Source organism: Lactuca sativa, chromosome 3, assembly GCF_002870075.4.
Source record: "Lactuca sativa cultivar Salinas chromosome 3, Lsat_Salinas_v11, whole genome shotgun sequence".
Classification (NCBI taxonomy): domain Eukaryota; kingdom Viridiplantae; phylum Streptophyta; class Magnoliopsida; order Asterales; family Asteraceae; genus Lactuca; species Lactuca sativa.
In genome coordinates, this window is record NC_056625.2 from 322437217 (window position 1) to 322457795 (window position 20579).

A 20579-nucleotide genomic window follows, 5' to 3' on the forward strand; every position below is an offset into this window, starting at 1 on the left:
GCTTGAGACTTCTTGATCTTGGAGCTTAGAGTCACAATTGTCACTCCTCTAATGGCTTACAAACACCAACTAGAAAGAGGATGATCTTGGAAGAGAGAGATGAGGGTAAGAAATCGGCCCTAGGGTTTCTTGCCTTGCATGAATGTTGATTTCCCTCATCCAAGGGATCTATTTATACTATGAGCTATTAGGGTTTCACCCTTAACCCTAATTGAATAACTTAGGCCCTAAGCAATCCAAAGATCCTCCTAGATATTAGGCTTGGACGATTTTAAGGTCTCCTAACCCTAAAATCCGTCCACCCATATATCCATAAGGATACATAGCCCAAAATACAACTATCACACATTTGATAGTTTATGCTCCTTTATTCAACTAATCTCTTTAAGTCACCAAATTAATTCTTAATTAATATATGACTTATATCAATCAAATAATATTATTATTCCTTTAATATATTATTCTCATAATATATTAACAATAATATCTCTTCTCTTTTTACAAGTCATCCTGTCAAGTTGCTATGGTGAAGGCAACCCAAAAGGACAATGCACAACTGGGTCAAGTACTTACCAAATATAGTTATAGCCTTAGACACTAATCCAACACAAACACCCTCATCCGAGGGTTTGCACCCTATTTAAACAATGTTATGTCGGCCACAACGTCCCTTATGCTCCCATAACACCTCTCATTGAAACCCTAGCCGTTATTGAAGCAATCTAAGCCTTGTTGGTGGATTTTGGTACTTGTAGTCTTAAGAAGGAAGGAGAAAAGCTTGAGGAAACAAGTAGAGACCAAGGGAACCCAAGTTTGTGCACCTTCTACAGTTCATTGAAGGTAAAAAGTTGTAACCTTGCTCTTTCGTTTGTTAGATCCCTTTTTGGGGAGATTTAGGGCTTTTATAAGCCATTTCTAATGGCCAATCATGATTGAAAACATGGTTGGGGGTTAGAGCTTCTGAATCACGTCATTAAGGGGGTCACAAGGTAGTTGGGGACTGTTTTTGCACCCACGAAAGGTCCCATGCATCATAAGAGCTTGTTTTATGTCTTTTGAGCTCCAAGTCCCATGCAAGCACGTAAAGTTTGTAACTTTACGTGCTAGATCGATTGTAGAAGCTTGGATCTACCTTTTGATCAAAGGTTGTACATCAGAAATCGAGGATTAAGAGTGTGGACGTGACCGACTCGGCGAGTCCGTTCCTGGGACTCGACGAGTCCAAGGTTTTGAGTCCCATATCTGTTGAAGGTCAAAAGAACTCAGATGAGTGTTAGAAGGGTTGTAACCAGACAGAAAGAGTGACCCAACGCATTGGACGCAATTTTAGACTTGGAGTTCATGGGACTCGATGAGTACTATAACAAACTCGGCGAGTCCAAGGCAATCTCCTTAAGATCGGAGATGAACTCGACGAGTTGTTCATACAACTCGGCGAGTCGAGGACAAGACTTGTTCATCAGATGAAGGTGGACTCGATGAGTGTTCATGCAACTCGGAGAGTCGGATGAGGTTCATACGATGTTCATATGAGCGAGGAACTCGTTGAGTCGATGCCAAACTCGACGAGTCGAGTCATGGATAAGGACGAGTAAAGGGTTAGGGACTCGACGAGTTGACGGCCCAACTCGGCGAGTCGAGTCAACTTGAAGTTGACTTTGACTGGACTAAGACTAACCTTGTTTAAGGTTAGACGAGATGTATGTTGACTTGAAGACTGTCGTGTAGGAATCGAGGAGTCAAAGGGAGTTGACTTCTGCGTTGAGGATAATTCAAACACTGCACAACATTGAGGTGGGTTACCTTCCAGTAGGGGTGGGTCTAAGGCCACAATGTCGGCTCACCAAAAAGGGGTATTTAGAAGATGATTGTCTTTGTGATAATTATCTTGGTTTGGTTATGTGTTTTGATTATGAGATTTAACTGTACAACATGTTATGTGTGTAGTAGGGGTTAGTTTCCCTGACAGTGGTCCTTAGGACCTAGGGGTAGGTCAGTACCCGGATATACCTAACTGTATGCTTATATCTGTTGTTGCATGCTAGTGGTAGGGATGAAATAGTCCCCAGTTACCGGTTGAAAGATACCGATGACAGTTACTGGTTGAAAGATACCAATGATGATTACCGATTGAAAGATACCGATGATGGTTACCGGTTGAAAGATACCGATGAATGTTACCAGTTGAAAGATACCGACGATGTCACACCCCAAAACCAAGAACGGCGGAAACGTTATGGGGCGGAGGACGTCATGTATAGTATCACAACACAGTAAATGTAAATAAGCAAACAACATCATCCATTGCATTAAATATATAATTTCAATACAAGTGTGTTCTGTACAGTTATAGACACCAAAAATAATGAAACACAAAATAATATGAGATGAGTCTTGAATGCACTCCATCTTCTCAAAAGCTGGCCTCTGTACCTGTCTACTGATGACCTGAGAATACAAGTTATTTTGAAAGATTTTATCAGCATTAAGCTGGTGAGTTCATAAGTATTTTAGTGTCAATGTTTCTTGTAAAAACGTTTGAACCTGTCTCAATGTATAAGTTTGTAAAATGTAAGCAAATGTTTGAAAGTATTTGTAAAAGTTTGAATCTCTCAGAAAATCCTATATTTTCCATGAAAGTAACCTTCTACCAAGGCTAAACTGTTTTGTGAACTTGTCTGTTGTAAAAGTATGTAATTACCCAAGTATAACTATCATTTGTTAAAAATATAGTTTGTACACTAATGCTTAAGTGAGATTATCACTAAAATATGTAATGGGTAAATCATTGTAGTACTGTAGCTTTGTATAATAAGACTACTACTGTACCAAATACTACTACCTTAAACCGGATTTATATTAAGGCATAATGTGATAAATTGCACCATGCTATCGACTGGTAACAACGACATAATGAATGGTCGTAATAAAAGAAATGACGTTTGGCACCCACAGAACTGCAGGTCCGGCTGTAGCTAGCAGCAAGTTGTATGATAGTCAATCCAGTATAGATCTATACGCAAACTCACGCTCTCCCTCCAGGAGAATTCTGGCTACAACTCGGGCCATGACACTTAAGGCATGCCCGATACAGTGGATCACAATTGTTAAGTATTCATGTATATGTAATGTTTCTCGTTCTAGTGTATCTGTATATGTTCATGTTTCTCGTATATCTGTATATGTATTGTTTCTAGTATATCTGTATATGTATTGTTTCTAGTATATCTGTATATGTATTGTTTCTAGTATATCTGTATATGTATTGTTTCTAGTATATCTGTATATGTATTGTTTCTAGTATATCTGTATATGTATTGTCCTGCGTTCCCCGATGGTAACCAGCTAATAATGTACTGATGATTATGAATATGGAAGCACTTTTATGTCTATACATGTATATATGATATATAAGTAATATGGAAATGACCTTCGGATGGTCACCCGAAATCCCACCAGACCACATCCAAATCGAGGAAAAGGAAATAGGGCGGATGGCATTCCTAAGTATTTTGGACATTATTTATATACCTATACATATATAGGCATGCAATTGGATATATAAAAGCATAAATAAGTTTTCATAAAACATTTGAAGCATAAATATGATTTCAAGAGGAGATCGACTTGATGTCGATCTATAAAACAATTTGAAGGCATAAGTTAATAGAATAGTTTAAGTATAAGAAGAATTTGTTTAAATCACAGTTTATAAGTAAGTTTGGATAGTAAAACAGTTTGTAAAACATTTCAAAGTAGAGCATTTTGATAAACAGTTTGAAAAGTGGTAAAAATCGTTGTTTTCCTAGTTATTAATCACATGTGATTAAACACAATCACATGTGATTGAAGCAATAACTTATAAGTATTTGACTTGTATTCCCCCCCCCCCCATAAAGTATTTAAAACACTTAAAATCATTTTAAAGGTTGATTCAAGGGGTATGAACTCACTTGTGGTGAGTCGTATGAATTGCAGTGTCGGCTACCGTGCTAGGTGACAAACGGAGACTGGTTTACACGCACGAGCCTAGTTATCATATAATAAGAATATATATAACTAATTAGACAAATAATAACTTAAATAAATAAGTTAAGACACTTAGAAAACATTTAAACACTTTTATGAGTGTTTAAGGTTCAAATGGTTGCATCTAAGTTGCTACGGGACAAGGCAAAAGGATTTGAAACATCAAAGGGCCTTGTATAGGAGTTCACCATCCAACAAACCCCACACCTTGGAGTTTACGGCCGTAAACTCATGGGTTTATGGCCGTGAACTCCTCAAATGGTGTTTTTGGGTGTTTTGTGGTGCTATCTTGATCCTAGAACACTCCTAGCTTTATTGGAATAACACATGAAGTAGTTTAAGGCTTTAGAACACTCCATAAGGGAGTTTACGGCCTAAGGTCCTTCACCTTAGAGTTTACGGCCGTAAACTCTAGGAATTTAATTGATTTGGGGCACTTAAACATCAAGGATGGCTTCCATGAATTTATCTAAGGCTAATGGGGACAAGAGGCACACTTTGGTGCCTTCACTTGGAGTTTATGGCCCAAGTCATGTTCCTTGGCCGTAAACTCCTTTCAAGGAGTGGTTTCTATGTGTTCTACTCTCCATTCTAGTCCCAAAGGTGCAAGGTAAATTGTCTAAGGGCTTAAGGGTAGCTTGGAATGATTTTTGTCCCACAAAAAGGGGTTTACGGCCCAAGAGAGTTCCTTGGCCGTAAACTCCAAGAACTTATGTTTCTTGGATGATTTCTAGGCTACAAGGATCATACACTAAGTACTTTACAAGTCCTCTAACATAGGAATGGGTCAAGAAAGCATTAAAGTTCCATTTTGGAGTTTACTCCCCAAGAACGTTCTTGGGCGGTAAACTCCCAGATCTTGTAATCTAAACATGTTTATTGTTGTTAATAAGCATTAAACAAGTATTGAAACACATATAGAAAAGTAGACTCACAATCTGGGATGAAAACCCGAAGATCCGTCAGAGAGAATATGGCTTTTCTCTATTTGGAATTGTGAATAATGAATTAATTTAATTCAGAAAACTATTTATAGTCCAGGAATATTTTGGCAGAAAATATTTTTATTCCTGATATTGGACTGTAACAGTATGAAACTTGAAATGCCCAAGTTTCACTAAACCAGGAGTATCCACTCTCTTGATATCATCTAAAACATAATCCTAATATACACAAACTTGTTCGGAAAAACTTGAAAATCACTGAAACTGAACTAGCTTCTATTGAATAGATGAGGTTCGTACAATGGAAATTCCAGGTTGTCACATCATCCCCCTGTTAGAGGGAATTTCGTCCCGAAATTAAAATTTAAGCAAATAAAAGTTACAAACAATTAAGCGAAAAGATGAGGGTATTTCAACTTCATCTGATCCTCGCGTTCCCAAGTGAATTCCGGTCCTCGCTTAGCGTTCCAGCGAACCTTCACGATAGGGATACGGCTTTGTTTCGTCTGCTTGACCTCACGGTCCATGATCTCTACAGGTTCTTCCACGAAGTTGAGGCTCTCGTTGATCTCGATCTCGTCGAGTGGGATTATGAGAGTCTCGTCGGACAGACACTTTTTCAAGTTAGATACGTGGAATGTAGAATGTACGTTGTGAAGTGTGTCGGGTAGATCAAGTTTGTAAGCTACGGGGCTGACTCTGGCAAGAATCTTGAAAGGCCCTATGTACCTCGGATTAAGCTTCCCACGCTTGCCGAAGCGTATCAAGCCTTTCCAGGGTGAGACTTTGAGAAGGACTCGGTCTCCCACCTGAAATTCCAAAGGTTTTCTTCGTTTATCGGCGTAGCTCTTCTGTCGGTCTCTAGAGGCTTTCAATCGTTCACGGATTTGAACGATTTTCTCTGTCGTTTCCCGAATGATTTCTGGACCAGTGAGAGTACTGTCGGAAGCTTGCCCTCTCGCTAATTGGGTATCACCAACCTCAGCCCAGCACAGAGGGGATCTGCACTTGCGGCCGTAGAGAGCTTCGAATGGAGCAGCCTTGATGCTCGTGTGATAACTGTTATTATAGGAAAATTCGACAAGGGGTAAATGAGTATCCCATGCTTTCCCAAAATCAATTACACAGGCTCGCAACATATCTTCCAATGTTTGAATGGTTCTCTCACTCTGTCCGTCGGTCTGTGGATGGTAGGCTGTGCTCATGTCCAGCCTTGTTCCTAGGGAATGTTGTAGGGATTGCCAAAATCTTGAGGTGAATCTACTATCTCTATCGGAGATAATGGAAATAGGTACACCATGCAACCGTACAATTTCCCTAATGTATGTTCTCGTAAGTTTCTCCATCTTGTCGGTTTCTTTGATAGGCAGGAAGTGTGCAGACTTGGTCAATCTATCAACGATGACCCATATGGTGTCAAGTCCACCCGTCGTCTTGGGCAACTTGGTTATGAAATCCATAGTGATCCGCTCCCACTTCCATTCCGGGATCTCTGGTTGTTGCAGTAAACCAGAGGGCTTCTGGTACTCGACCTTAACCTTCGCGCAAGTAAGGCATTTACTCACAAAGGTAGCAATCTCTGCTTTCATATTAGGCCACCAGTATAGCTTTTTCAGATCCAGATACATCTTTTCTGAACCTGGGTGGACGGAATACCGAGTGTTGTGCGCCTCGGTCATGACCAAGTCTCGGAAACCACCGTGTTTTGGTGTCCAGATCCGGTTCATGAAATATAAAGCTCCGTCACCCTTGGCTTCGAAGTTCTTGTCCATTCCCCTAAGGGATTCACTCGACACATTTTCAGGTTTCATGGCCTCTAGTTGAGCCGCCTGAATTTGCTTAGTCAAGTGTGAATGGATGGTTATGGATAATGACTTGACCTTGCGACCAGAATATTCTTTCCGACTTAGGGCGTCTGCTACTACGTTGGCTTTACCCGGATGATAACGAATACTGCATTCGTAGTCACTGAGTAGCTCGACCCACCGTCGTTGTCTCATGTTGAGCTCCTTCTGATCGAAAATGTGTTGTAAACTCTTATGGTCGGTAAAGATAGTGCTCTTCATTCCATACAGGTAATGTCTCCAGATCTTCAGAGCAAATACTACTGCTCCTAGTTCAAGATCGTGGGTCGTGTAGTTAACCTCGTGTGTCTTTAACTGTCTCGAGGCGTAGGCGATGACCTTACCTCGCTGCATCAGAACACATCCGAGTCCTTGATTGGATGCATCGCAATAGACTACGAAGTCTTCTATTCCTTCTGGAAGGGATAGTATTGGTGCGGTGCACAAGGCTCGTTTGAGCGTTTGGAACGCTCTTTCTTGCTTCTCTTCCCAGTCAAAGGCCACGCCTTTCTGGGTCAGGGTCGTAAGAGGCTTTGCTATTCATGAGAAGTTCTGAATGAACCTGCGGTAGTAGCCAGCTAGACCTAGAAATTGACGAATTTCTGTAGGTGTCTTTGGTGCTGACCAGTTCTCAATGGCTTTTATTTTGGATGGGTCCACGTGGATTCCTTCTTTGCTAACCATGTGTCCTAAGAATTCGACTCTTCGGATCCAAAATTCACATTTCGAGAACTTCGCATAAAGTTTCTCCTTTCGTAGTGTCTCTAGAACTTGTCGCAGATGATCACCATGCTCCTTCTTACTTCGGGAGTAGATCAGGATGTCGTCAATGAAAACGATAACGAACTGATCTAAGTAAGGTCGGCATACTCTATTCATCAGATCCATGAAGACTGCGGGCGCATTGGTCAATCTGAATGGCATCACCACGAACTCGTAGTGTCCGTAACGAGTTCGGAAGGCTGTCTTCGGCACATCCTCCTCAAGCACTCGTAACTGGTGATATCCGGATCTCAGATCAATTTTGGAAAAATAGCTCGCCCCTTGCAGTTGGTCGAATAGATCGTCTATGCGTGGCAGAGGGTAACGATTTTTGATCGTCAATTTGTTGAGTTCTCTGTAGTCAATACACATACGGAATGATCCGTCTTTCTTCTTAACGAACAAGACCGGTGCTCCCCAAGGTGAGAAACTTGGTCTTATAAAGCCCTTGCTGAGCAGTTCGTTAAGTTGACCAGAGAGTTCTTGCATCTCGGCTGGTGCTAAAGGGTAGGGCGACTTGGCTACTGGGGTAGCTCCTGGGACTAAGTCTATTCTGAACTCGACTTGTCGTTGCGGAGGTAACCCAGGTAGTTCTTCTGGGAAAATGTCGGGGAAGTCGCTCACTACTGGGAGGTTCTTTAGTTCTTTCGTTTCTAGGTTCGTGTCGACGACGTGAGCAAGGAATGCGTGGTATTCTTTGCGCAGATATTTCTGTGCTTGAATACTAGATATAATGCGAAGACTCGCACCAGGTTTGTCGCCATAGACTATAAGAGTTTCGTTAGACGGGAGGTTTAGTCGGACTGCTTTCTCGTAGCACATGATGTCGGCGCGATGAAGACTTAACCAATCCATGCCGATAATAACGTCGAAACTTTTTATTGAGACTGGCATAAGGTCGATTGGGAATGAATGGTTATCTAAGGTTAGAAGACAACCTAAAAATATGCTATTAGTACTTTCAGTTTTCCCATTGGCCATCTCTACTGTGAATTGTTCATTAAGTGCGTGTGGTTGTTGCTTAAGCATGCGAGCAAATTTGTGGTTTACGAAGCTTCGCTCCGCTCCACTATCGAACAGAATGCATGCATAGGAGTTATCAAGGAGGAACGTACCAGTCACCACTGTCGGGTCAACAACTGCTTCCCCGTGGCCTATTGCTAGTACCCTCCCTGCTCCTCCAGTATTCCTCGCCTTTGGGCAGTCCCTTTTAAAGTGGCCTGTTTCGCCACATCCATAGCAAGTTGGGTTCACGCCAGAGCCAGGAACTTGGGAGATCGGTTGCGCCGGGAACCTACAGAATCGGACGGTGTGTCCTTTTCTGTGGCAGTTAGAACACTGCATTTCACAGCAGGCGCCGTTATGGTGGAAGTTGCACTTTTTGCACTTCGGCAAACTTCCAGAATACTGCTTCCCAGGAGCAGTAACAGCAGTAGGGGCTACCGCAGCATGTACTGCTACGATTTGTTGTTTCTTTGAAGCTCGTTGCTTCTTCTTCTCCTCCCAGAATTTCCGCTTGTTACCAGCGGGTTTAGAGGGTTCAGGGATGGCTAGGGTGGTTGTAGTTGCAGGGGTCTTGACTCCATGGTCAATAAGTCTTTGTGCCAATTGCTTGGCACTGTCGAAGGTAGCAGGGTTGGATGCTAAGACATTCCCCTGGTACAGAGGTACTAGCCCCCATACATACCGTTCAATCTTTTTCCCTTTAGTGGGGACCATATTGGGGCATAGGGCCACCAGTTCGCTAAAGCGGGCAGTGTAAGCGATCACGTTGGTGCCCTTGATTGTCAGATTCCAGAGTTCATGTTCCAACTTCTGGACTTCGCCCCTAGGGCAGTACTCCTCGGTCATGAGGTCCTTCATCGTTGCCCAGCCCATGTCGTTAGCCACGACGAGAGTTAGGGCTTTGACGTGGCCGTTCCACCACGTTAGGGCTTTATCCTAGAAGGTGCATGTGGCATATTTCACCTTGAATGCTGCAGGGCACGAACAGATTTTGAAGACTGATTCAGTCTTCTCGAACCACTGCGAGAGAGCAATGACTCCGCCGGTGCCATAGAAAGGCTTCGGCTTGCAGTTTGTAAAATCCTTGTAAGAGCACTCTCTCGAGCGCACAGGGATTTCAACTGGGATAGATTCAACAGGGGTTCCACCTCTGCTAGCATCCGATGAGTGATACTGAGCCATGGCAGTTGCCACTGCTGCAGCTACGGCGGCATTCAGGGCTGCAGTATCGATGACTGCAGGTGGTGGAGGCGGTGGAGGTACAGGATTATTCCTATTTCTAGGAGACTTGCGAGGAGGCATCCTTCAGCTATAAGTTTATAAAAACAAGAAGGATGATAAGAATCAATTTGTAAGCAACGTGAGAGTGACCCATGGACTAACTAACCATAGCCCAACAGTTTGAATGAGTGTTTGAAATCACAATAAGGAATATTAGTAGGAATACGCGAGTGTACAAATTTTTCCCACAATTTAGATAGATTTCAATAGTACGGGTATTACTGATGTAATAAGTTCAAGGAAAATCGACCTAACAGTAGGTCTTACATCATACCATAAGGACAATACTGACAGTCCTAGATTCCTAATTAGAGTACCGAAAGTTAGGAATATTTTACAGACAAGTGCTACTTAGAGCACATAAGTTCAAGGCTATCCCTAAATCAAAAGACAGAGATGTACTAGACATCATCTAATGGCGATGGGAATTCCTCGGGCGATCCCTGAGGTCGGACACTTGGCGAAACACCTCTTGAAGGTGTCGGTCCTGAGCTCTCTGACGAGCTCGAAGTTCTAAGACTTCAGCACGGGAGGCAGCCAGCTGTTGCTGCAGAGTTTCGTTGGTTCTCCGGGTCCGTTCCATGTCTTCTTCGAGACGGCGAATGCAGACTGTATTGACACCTGAATTGGCATCAATCTCCATGACCCGGTCGATGGCTGCTCGACCCTGCTCAACATTACGAGCTATTATGCGGATGATTACCGGCAGAGCTCTATCAGCCGAGCCACCATCGCTAACATTGTAAAAGGTTCGGTCCCCAAAGTATGGCAAGGGCTGACCCTGCTCATCACTCCAGCGATTCAAGTTGTTTGCCCACATGGGAGTAGGGCCTGGAAACGCTGGCCGAGGGTTGTTGTTCGGGGCTTGACCTACTAGCGGTAGGTTGTTGACTTCTGGCTCGGAGTCGGATCCATCCGAAAAGCCTTCTGCGAGGTGATCATCCAAAGGGATTGGATGCTCATCTTCCGGCTCTTCATCGATCCATCCGGCATTGCCTTCATTAGGAAAGTACGGCTCGCCATGATGGAATCCAGCCATTTAGATCTACGCGAGAAGAGAGGTATAAGAATGTAGTATACGTGTAACTAGTAGCACAAAATACTCCTATAGTATCTTAAGTTTTAAGTTCTACTGATCTTCTTGTGGTATTGTTGGTAAGTTTTTAGACTTGTTAACATATCACAACCATTCTAGGGCATATGCTAATCACTCCTAGGACCAGCATAGTTGATCAGGCTATGCCATTCCAAGGACTGACCATACATCCCCGAGCTCACTTGTGATATTCAACAATCGTAATACTTTTGTTCTTGTCATTGTGACACTGATTTTAGTATGAATGTAGACTAGTATACTTAATTAAATATTTTATTATTTAAAGTATAGACTCTTGGTCAGAGTGTTTTAGTCCCTTTTGGCTTTATGGATTAGTATATCTTTTATGGGTTGATATACTTGATTCACTATAAACAATGCTCTGATACCAATCTGTCACACCCCAAAACCAAGAACGGCAGAAACGTTCTGGGGCGGAGGACGTCATGTATAGTATCACAACACAGTAAATGTAAATAAGCAAACAACATCATCCATTGCATTAAATATATAATTTCAATACAAGTGTGTTCTGTACAGTTATAAACACCAAAAATAATGAAACACAAAATAATATGAGATGAGTCTTGAATGCACTCCATCTTCTCAAAAGCTGGCCTCTGTACCTGTCTACTGATGACCTGAGAATACAAGTTATTTTGAAAGAGTTTATCAGCATTAAGCTGGTGAGTTCATAAGTATTTTAGTGTCAATATTTCTTGTAAAAACGTTTGAACCTGTCTCAATGTATAAGTTTGTAAAATGTAAGCAAATGTTTGAAAGTATTTGTAAAAGTTTGAATCTCTCAGAAAATCCTATATTTTCCATGAAAGTAACCTTCTACCAAGGCTAAACTGTTTTGTGAACTTGTCTGTTGTAAAAGTATGTAATTACCCAAGTATAACTATCATTTGTTAAAAATATAGTTTGTACACTAATGCTTAAGTGAGATTATCACTAAAATATGTAATGGGTAAATCATTGTAGTACTGTAGCTTTGTATAATAAGACTACTACTGTACCAAATACTACTACCTTAAACCGGATTTATATTAAGGCATAATGTGATAAATTGCACCATGCTATCGACTGGTAACAACGACATAATGAATGGTCGTAATAAAAGAAATGGCGTTTGGCACCCGCAGACCTGCAGGTCCGGCTGTAGCTAGCAGCAAGGTGTAGGATAGTCAATCCAGTATAGATCTATACGCAAACTCACGCTCTCCCTCCAGGAGAATTCTGGCTACAACTCGGGCCATGACACTTAAGGCATGCCCGATACAGTGGATCACAATTGTTAAGTATTCATGTATATGTAATGTTTCTCGTTCTAGTGTATCTGTATATGTTCATGTTTCTCGTATATCTGTATATGTATTGTTTCTAGTATATCTGTATATGTATTGTTTCTAGTATATCTATATATGTATTGTTTCTAGTATATCTGTATATGTATTGTTTCTAGTATATCTGTATATGTATTGTTTCTAGTATATCTGAATATGTATTGTCCTGCGTTACCCCGATGGTAACCAGCTAATAATGTACTGATGATTATGAATATGGAAGCACTTTTATGTCTATACATGTATATATGATATATAAGTAATATGGAAATGACCTTCGGATGGTCACCCAAAATCCCACCAGACCACATCCAAATCGAGGAAAAGGAAATAGGGTGGATGGCATTCCTAAGTCTTTTGGACATTATTTATATACCTATACATATATGGGCATGCAATTGGATATATAAAAGCATAAATAAGTTTTCATAAAACATTTGAAGCATAAATATGATTTCAAGAGGAGATCGACTTGATGTCGATCTATAAAATAATTTGAAGGCATAAGTTAATAGAACAGTTTAAGTATAAGAAGAATTTGTTTAAATCACAGTTTATAAGTAAGTTTGGATAGTAAAACAGTTTGTAAAACATTTCAAAGTAGAGCATTTTGATAAACAGTTTGAACAGTGGTAAAAATCGTTGTTTTCCTAGTTATTAATCACATGTGATTAAACACAATCACATGTGATTGAAGCAATAACTTATAAGTATTTGACTTGTATTCCCCCCCCCCCCCCCCCCCCATAAAGTATTTAAAACACTTAAAATCATTTCAAAGGTTGATTCAAGGGGTATGAACTCTGTTGAAAAATGTTCTTATGTAACCTTGTATGTGACCATAACTGAAATAAGATGAACTGTTTTTATACAATCTAACAAATATTATCAGTTATTTCAGGTTGCATGAATGCGTGATAAAACGGAAAATACGAAAGCACGCGCATAGACGAGAAAATTAGCTGTGTGACTAAAAAGTTTCACCAATATATATATATATATATATATATATATATATATATATATATATATATATATATATATACGTATGTATATATATGTATTATATATATGTATGTGTTATATATATATGTATTATATATATAGATATGTATATGTGTTGAATAAGTCAAACAAAGGAGGAAGTCAAGAAAAGTCAAGGATGAAGAAGCCTAAAACCTTCCCACGTTCTTTGCTCCTAGCTCTACATCAACTTGCATCTTTCAACTTACACTCAAGTGTACTACTACTAGATATTTGTTTCTCATATATATACATGTGTATGTAGTGTGTGTTTAGTGTTAGTGAGAATATAAGAGACTAAGAGAGATTCATATGTTATAGTGAATTTTCCTTTATAAAACCACACCCTCTCAATCTTCATCCCTGGAGATAACCAAGAACATCAAGATCAACAACAACCAAAAATGAAGAACATCATCAACCATCTTCATCTTCTTCATTCAAACTCAAGGTGTTCATCTTCAACCCATCAAACATCATCATCTTCATAAACTTTCACCACCTTATATCAACCTCATTCCAACCTCCAAACAACCTCAAAATACTCTCCTAACACCCTCCAAATACCATCCTTAAACCTCCTCCAAAAAACCCTTTCAAATAACCACAACCATCACCACCTTGCTGTTTTTCGACATCAGAATCTTCAAGTCAAAAACAAAGAAAACTGGGCTCGTTACAAGCACAAAACGACTAGGGAGATTTTCACCATCAATTCTTCAGGACATTACCTACATCTAGAAATTTTCGTGGACGATTTTGACCACGGGAAACCCCAAAGAGACGCGAGAGAGAATTGGCTATCCAGAGAGATTTCTGTTTTTGAGTTCAGAATCTTCATGTTAGAAAACAAAAAAGCGAGAACAACACAGCCAAAATACTACTAGGGAGATTTTCACCATCAATTCTTCAGGACATTACCTACATCTAGAAATTTTCGTGGACGATTTTGACCACGGGAAACCCCAAAGAGACGCGAGAGAGAATTGGCTATCCAGAGAGATTTACTCCGAAAATCTACATCCATCACCACCCAAAGCTCCTTCAACTTCACCATCTTTGCTGCCTTACACCACCAAAATTACAACCTTATTCCACCTCCTAACACCCTCCAAATACCCACTCCAACCTCATCAAATCTCCTCAAAACACCCGATACCCTTATACAAATACATGACTCGTGTACTTTGCACTGTTTTGTAAACAATCCATTTTACATGAAAATGAACTTTTTACTACTTATCAAATACCGGATTGATCTTTGAACAAATATCGACCAGTCGTTCCAAGAGTCCCAATATCGACCGGTCCTTCCAAGAGAACAAATATCGACCAGTCGTTCCACGAGTCCAGTTCAGTCAATTTATTGACGAACCTACTTGATATATATTTATATACTTATATATATATTTTATTATAGCTTTATGTCATTTAAATACAGTTATTTATATTATTTATAGCTTTACGTCATTTAAATATAGTCATTTATATTATTATAGCTTTCAGTCATTTATAGCTTTCATATTTATACTTATTCCGCAATTATTATTCTTTATATATATTTACATCTTATATCTTAAACTTATATATCTATCACACAGTGACCGGTAACCGAGCCTTTTGTCGCAGTGATCAGATTTTTATATTTCCAACAATCGGTATCTGAGCTGATATATAAAAGGAATAATATCCAACAATTGGTATCAGAGCTTGTGTGATTTACCTTGAAATTTTTGTCGAAAAACTTTTGGTTATAGCGTTTATAAACCTTCCATAAGCTTTTCTTTAAAAATTTCATTTTAATATCACTTGTTCAAAATCCTTTCAAAAAAAAATGTCTTTGGCAAATTACTCCAACATGAACTCTGTCTCCATTGCAAATAGCTTAGGATCTGGTTCACGGGCACCCATACTTATTCCTGAAGAGTATAATTCGTGGGTTGGCCGTATGAATCTTCATCTTAATGCTATAAATGAAGATGTCTGGAAGTGTGTAGAAGGAACATATGTTACTCCAGAAAATATGGCTACTCTTGCTACAAATCAAGCCACTCAAGTTGAAATTACAAAAAAGTTGGAACTCCAAGCCAAAAAGGAACTTGTTTCTGGAATACCTCACAGTATTCTAAGTCAAATGGATGACATTATACTGTTAACCGCAAATCAAATTTGGGAGAATTTGAAAAATCGTTTTTGTGGAAATAAAAGAATCATCGGAAACAAAAGAACATCTGTTTTGAATGAATTTGATAATTTCAAAATGCTTTCATCAGAAACCATCCATGATGCTCATGATAGGTTCAATTTGATTATGGTTAAAATGAACAATTTGGGTATCAAAAAGACACAACACGAGATAAATCTCAAGTTTTTAAACAATCTTTTCGAAAGCTGGAAAATGGTTAAACTCATTATTCAGGGAAATCCAGCTATTCATACTGAAACTTTGTACAACTTGTATGGAGAACTTCAATCGTATGAATCCTCGATTGACCCACCAACCACTGCAGCTTTTGGAGGACCACTTGCACTTGTGTCCACAACTTCTCAAAACCAAACACCTTTCAATGATCAAAACTTTAATCATTTTAATCAGACTACATCTTTTCAAAACCAAGCCTTCCAGTCTGATTCAAATGATGAAGCAGATTATCAACAACTGTGTGTGTTGGTTGCAAACACAAATCTCCAGAGATTTATCCCAAATCATGGTCAATCAAATTTTAGACCAAATTTTCAACCAAGACCATCTTTTGGACAAAATAACTCAAGTTTTCAACCAAGACCATCTTTTGGTCAAAACACCTCAGGTTTTCAACCTAGACCTTACTTTGGACAAAATTCTCAAAGACCTTCTTTCCAAAATAACTCAAACCAAGGTTTTCAAAACCAGGGATTTCAAAACGATCCCAACTCAGGTCATAATCACAATCCAAACAATAGTTTTCAAAATCAAAATAGAGGTTTCCAAAATCAAGGTTACAACAATCAAAACAATGGTTTTCAAAACAACCAAAATTTTAGATTCCAACAAAACCATTCTCAACCTTCCCAACAAGCCCAAACTCAAACACCTGAAAGACTTCCGATTAAAAGTCAAAAGGATGATAGTGATGAAGAAGTGATCATTTGTCACAACTGCAAAGGAACAAATCACTATGCCAGAGAATGTCGAGCCAAAAACAAAACCAAAATCAAAGACTCAGCATACTATGCTCAAAGAGCCGATGAATTGAAGAAACTGGAAAACCAAGAAAAGCAAAGAGCATTGATGGCAATCCATGAACCAAGTGTGGAATACTGGCCAACTTCTGATGACGAAGCTGAACACGAACCAACACAATCAAACTTCTGCTTCGTAGCTGGTGTTGAAATACCTTCAAGAGCTCCAAACGTCATAGAACAGGTATGGTCTATGATCTCTGAACTTGGTTTTTCCAAAACAATTTTTGAGTCCCACATAACCAAAATTGAGACTAGTCTGGAAGTTGATCTCAAAACATATCATGACACAATGGTCAATTATGATATTTGCAAATCTGAGTTACAAACCTTGCAACTCAAATTTGGAGAATCAACAAGAACGAAAAGCAAATTGGAAAGAGACGTTGAAAGAAAATCAGAAGATTATAATCACGTCTTGGAACAATTAAATCAGTCCCTAATTCAGAAAAGGGATTTGGAACTAAAAAATCAGTCAGTCATTTCTTCTGAAATAAAAGATGTTTTAGAAATGGAAATCCTTCAGTTGAAACAAGACTTTCAAGAATCAACTGACAAATACAATGTTTTAAATGAAAAGCTGACTGATTCTTTAAAACAAATCAATTCTCTTGAAACCGAGAATAAAAGACTGATATGGAATATGGATTCTATCAAAGTTGCCAGAAAACTAAGTGATGATATTTTCACCAAGGCAAACACCTTGGGAACTGGCAAAATTGATACGAATTATAGACCAGGAATTGGAAGAGAATCCTTTGAAATTGAACAAGCAAAACAGAAAAACATGACGAATTGTGAAAACTCTGAATCTACTCTACATAATCTTTTCACATCTGTTAATGAGGAAGATTCAGATGATGAAACAGTTATCAACTGTAGTCCAGATGATACTGCTTTCAGTGTTTCCAAAAAGTCTTTCAAAAGAGTTGTAAATTCTGAAACAGACTCTGCAAGTTCTTTAACTCACCAAATCAAAAATACTGATGGAACCACTAAACTCAAAAACTTTTTGAATGGAGAAAATTCCTCTTATAAGGATGGTAGTACTTCTATACCAACTGCTTTTCCTACAATGACTTCATCAATTGTTGGAAAAACTAGTCTGGGACAAAAATACTCCAAGAAACAACAAACAAGCAAAAAATCCATTCAAGTCACCAAAACCCCACTAATCAAATCAAACCTTTTTGAAAAACAACCAAAGAAACCAAACGTCATACCTCATAAACAGGTTTCCAAACAAAAACCAAAATCTTTTCAAAAACCTTTTGAAAACCGCTTTCAAGATATTACTTTTAATCATTCAAGGAACTTTCAAAAACCATCACATCCGAAAGTTTCAAACCATCATCCTCAAAAAGCTTTTCAAAACCGCCCATCACATCCCAGATATGAAGAAAACTTTTCAAACAAACCTTCACATCTAGGATATCTTTCACCAAATCACAGATCTTATCAACCCACAGGTTTTCAAAAACAAATCGCATTTTGGGTAAAATTGATAGATCAAATCAAACCTCAACCATTCCATCGTTATAAACCAAACCATTACAATAATGTGAAGTCAAATGATAAAAGAAATTCATTAAGAAAAGCACCCAAAATAACAACTGACAAACCAGGACCCATTCAGATTTGGGTACCTAAAGTTTCTGTCTGATTGTAGGTACTTAATGCTGGAGAACCCAATGATGATACATGGTATATTGATAGTGGCTGCTCCAAGCATATGACAGGAAACCGGAACTACTTACGTGACTTCAAACCTATACAAACCAATCAAGATGTTACCTTCGGAAACAACATGAAAGCAAAAATCAAAGGTTATGGAAACATAACAAATGGTAATTTTACCATAAAGAAAGTTGCCTTCGTCGATGACCTGAAACACAACCTCATCAGTGTTTCTCAACTGTGTGATAACAATCTTGAAGTTCTTTTCATCAAACAACGAAGCTTGATCATGGACGCCAAAACAAAAGATGTTATAGTTGATTCTGACCGTGCCGGAAATATGTATCCACTTGACATGGATCTTATCTATGGTAAACCCGATATATGTCTGCTATCTAAAGCCCCAGCAGATATTAGTTGGTTATGGCACCGCCGCCTTTCCCATCTAAACTTTGGGTACATCAACAAATTAATCGGCGATGATCTTGTTCGAGGGCTACCACTTCTGAAGCTTGATAACGAAACTCTTTGTGCCGCATGTGAAAAAGGAAAACTTTCCAGATCCACTCACAAAAGCATCTCAGAATCTAGTGTATCCGAACCACTAGAATTATTGCACATAGACCTTTGTGGCCCTGCCAAAACCCAAACCATACAAGGGAAGAAGTACATTCTTGTTGTCGTTGATGGTTTCTCGCGCTTTACTTGGGTCTTTTTCTTAAGACTAAAATCAGAAGCACCTGAAGAGATGATCAACTTCATCAAACAAATCGAGCTGAAGCTGAAACGACCTGTTCGAAGAATCCGAAGTGATAATGGTTTAGAGTTCAAAAACAATACTCTAGATTCATTTCTCAAAGACAAAGGAATTGAACACAACTTCTCAGCCCCATACACTCCACAACAGAACGGTGTTGTCGAAAGAAGGAACCGAACTCTATGTGAAGCTGCAAGATCAATGCTTATCTTCGCTGATCTGCCACAATACTTCTGGGCAGAAGCAATAGCCACAGCTTGCTATACTCAAAATCGTTCCTTAATCCATAAACATCTTCATAAAACACCATATGAAGTCATTAACAACCGAAAACCAAACATCAAATTTTTCCATATTTTCGGTTGTCGATGCTTCGTAAAGAATAATAAAGATCACCTTTCAAAATTTGAATCAAGGTCGGACGAAGGAATTTTCCTTGGTTACTCTTTTTCTTCAGCTGCTTATCGAGTACTGAATAAACGTACTAGAGTAATTGAAGAAAGTACCGATGTTCATTTCGATGAATTTTATGTTAGGAAATTGGATCGTGAACATTTTGGTTCAAAAATGATTGAAAATATTTTTCAAAATCCAATTCAACAAACACCTTCTCCTGACATAGACATTGAAATCGATCTTGATTTGCTTTTTGAACAACCAAAAACCGCTTACAATTCTGAACTTCTAACTACTTTAATTGACCCTACAGGAACACCCAGTGAAGTAATTCCACAAACAAACCAAAATGATGCAAATCAATTCGAGGGGGAACCACCAACACATACTTCCTCTTTGGAACAAACACCAAATCCTCCTTTAAACACCCGAACCCCAAATAGCCAAAACAATCCCGATGCATCATTTATGGGGGAACCTTCAAACCTATTCCAAGATGAAACGCCCGAAGAAGAACAATGGGATACTGAAACTCCAATTATTATAGCGGAAGAGAATCGCTTAATAAAGTGGACCAGAAATCATCCAACAGACCAAATCATCGGAGATCCCAACATAGGCATTCAGACTAGAGGCGCATCCACAAATGAATGTTTATTTGGAGCCTTCTTATCCACGACCGAACCCAAAACCATACATTCTGCTATAAAAGATCCAGATTGGGTAAAAGCTATGCAAGAAGAGCTAGCAGAATTTGAAAGAAACGACGTATGGAATCTTGTTCCTACTCCACCCGATGTTACTGTTATAGGTTCAAGATGGGTATACAGAAACAAGACTGACGATCAAGGAATCATTTGTCGAAACAAGGCACGTCTTGTAGTCAAAGGATATTCACAACAAGAGGGAATCGACTACGATGAAACATATGCTCCAGTTGCCCGAATTGAAGCAATTCGCATCTTTCTTGCATATGCTGCACATAAGAATTTCAAAGTATTCCAAATGGATGTTAAATGTGCATTCCTACATGGAGAGATAGATCGCGAAGTATACATCCAACAACCACCAGGTTTCGAAGATCCCAAATTTCCAGATCACAGCTTTAAATTGCAGAAAGCTGTCTACGGCTTGAAACAAGCACCTCGAGCTTGGTATGCCACGTTGTCAACCTTTCTCGAAGAATCAGGTTTT

General features: G+C 39.3%; 1 protein-coding gene across 1 annotated transcript; it reads left to right on the plus strand.

Moving 5' to 3' along the window:
- Window positions 1-15167: 15167 nt before the first annotated feature.
- On the plus strand, window positions 15168-20268 carry LOC128132974 (uncharacterized). The gene is made up of 7 exons (XM_052769996.1): window positions 15168-15647; window positions 15753-15994; window positions 16358-16739; window positions 17136-17789; window positions 18225-19050; window positions 19447-20153; window positions 20197-20268. The coding sequence occupies exons 1-7, from the start codon at window positions 15168-15170 to the stop codon at window positions 20266-20268; spliced, it is 3363 nt and encodes a 1120-aa protein (XP_052625956.1).
- Window positions 20269-20579: the final 311 nt, after the last annotated feature.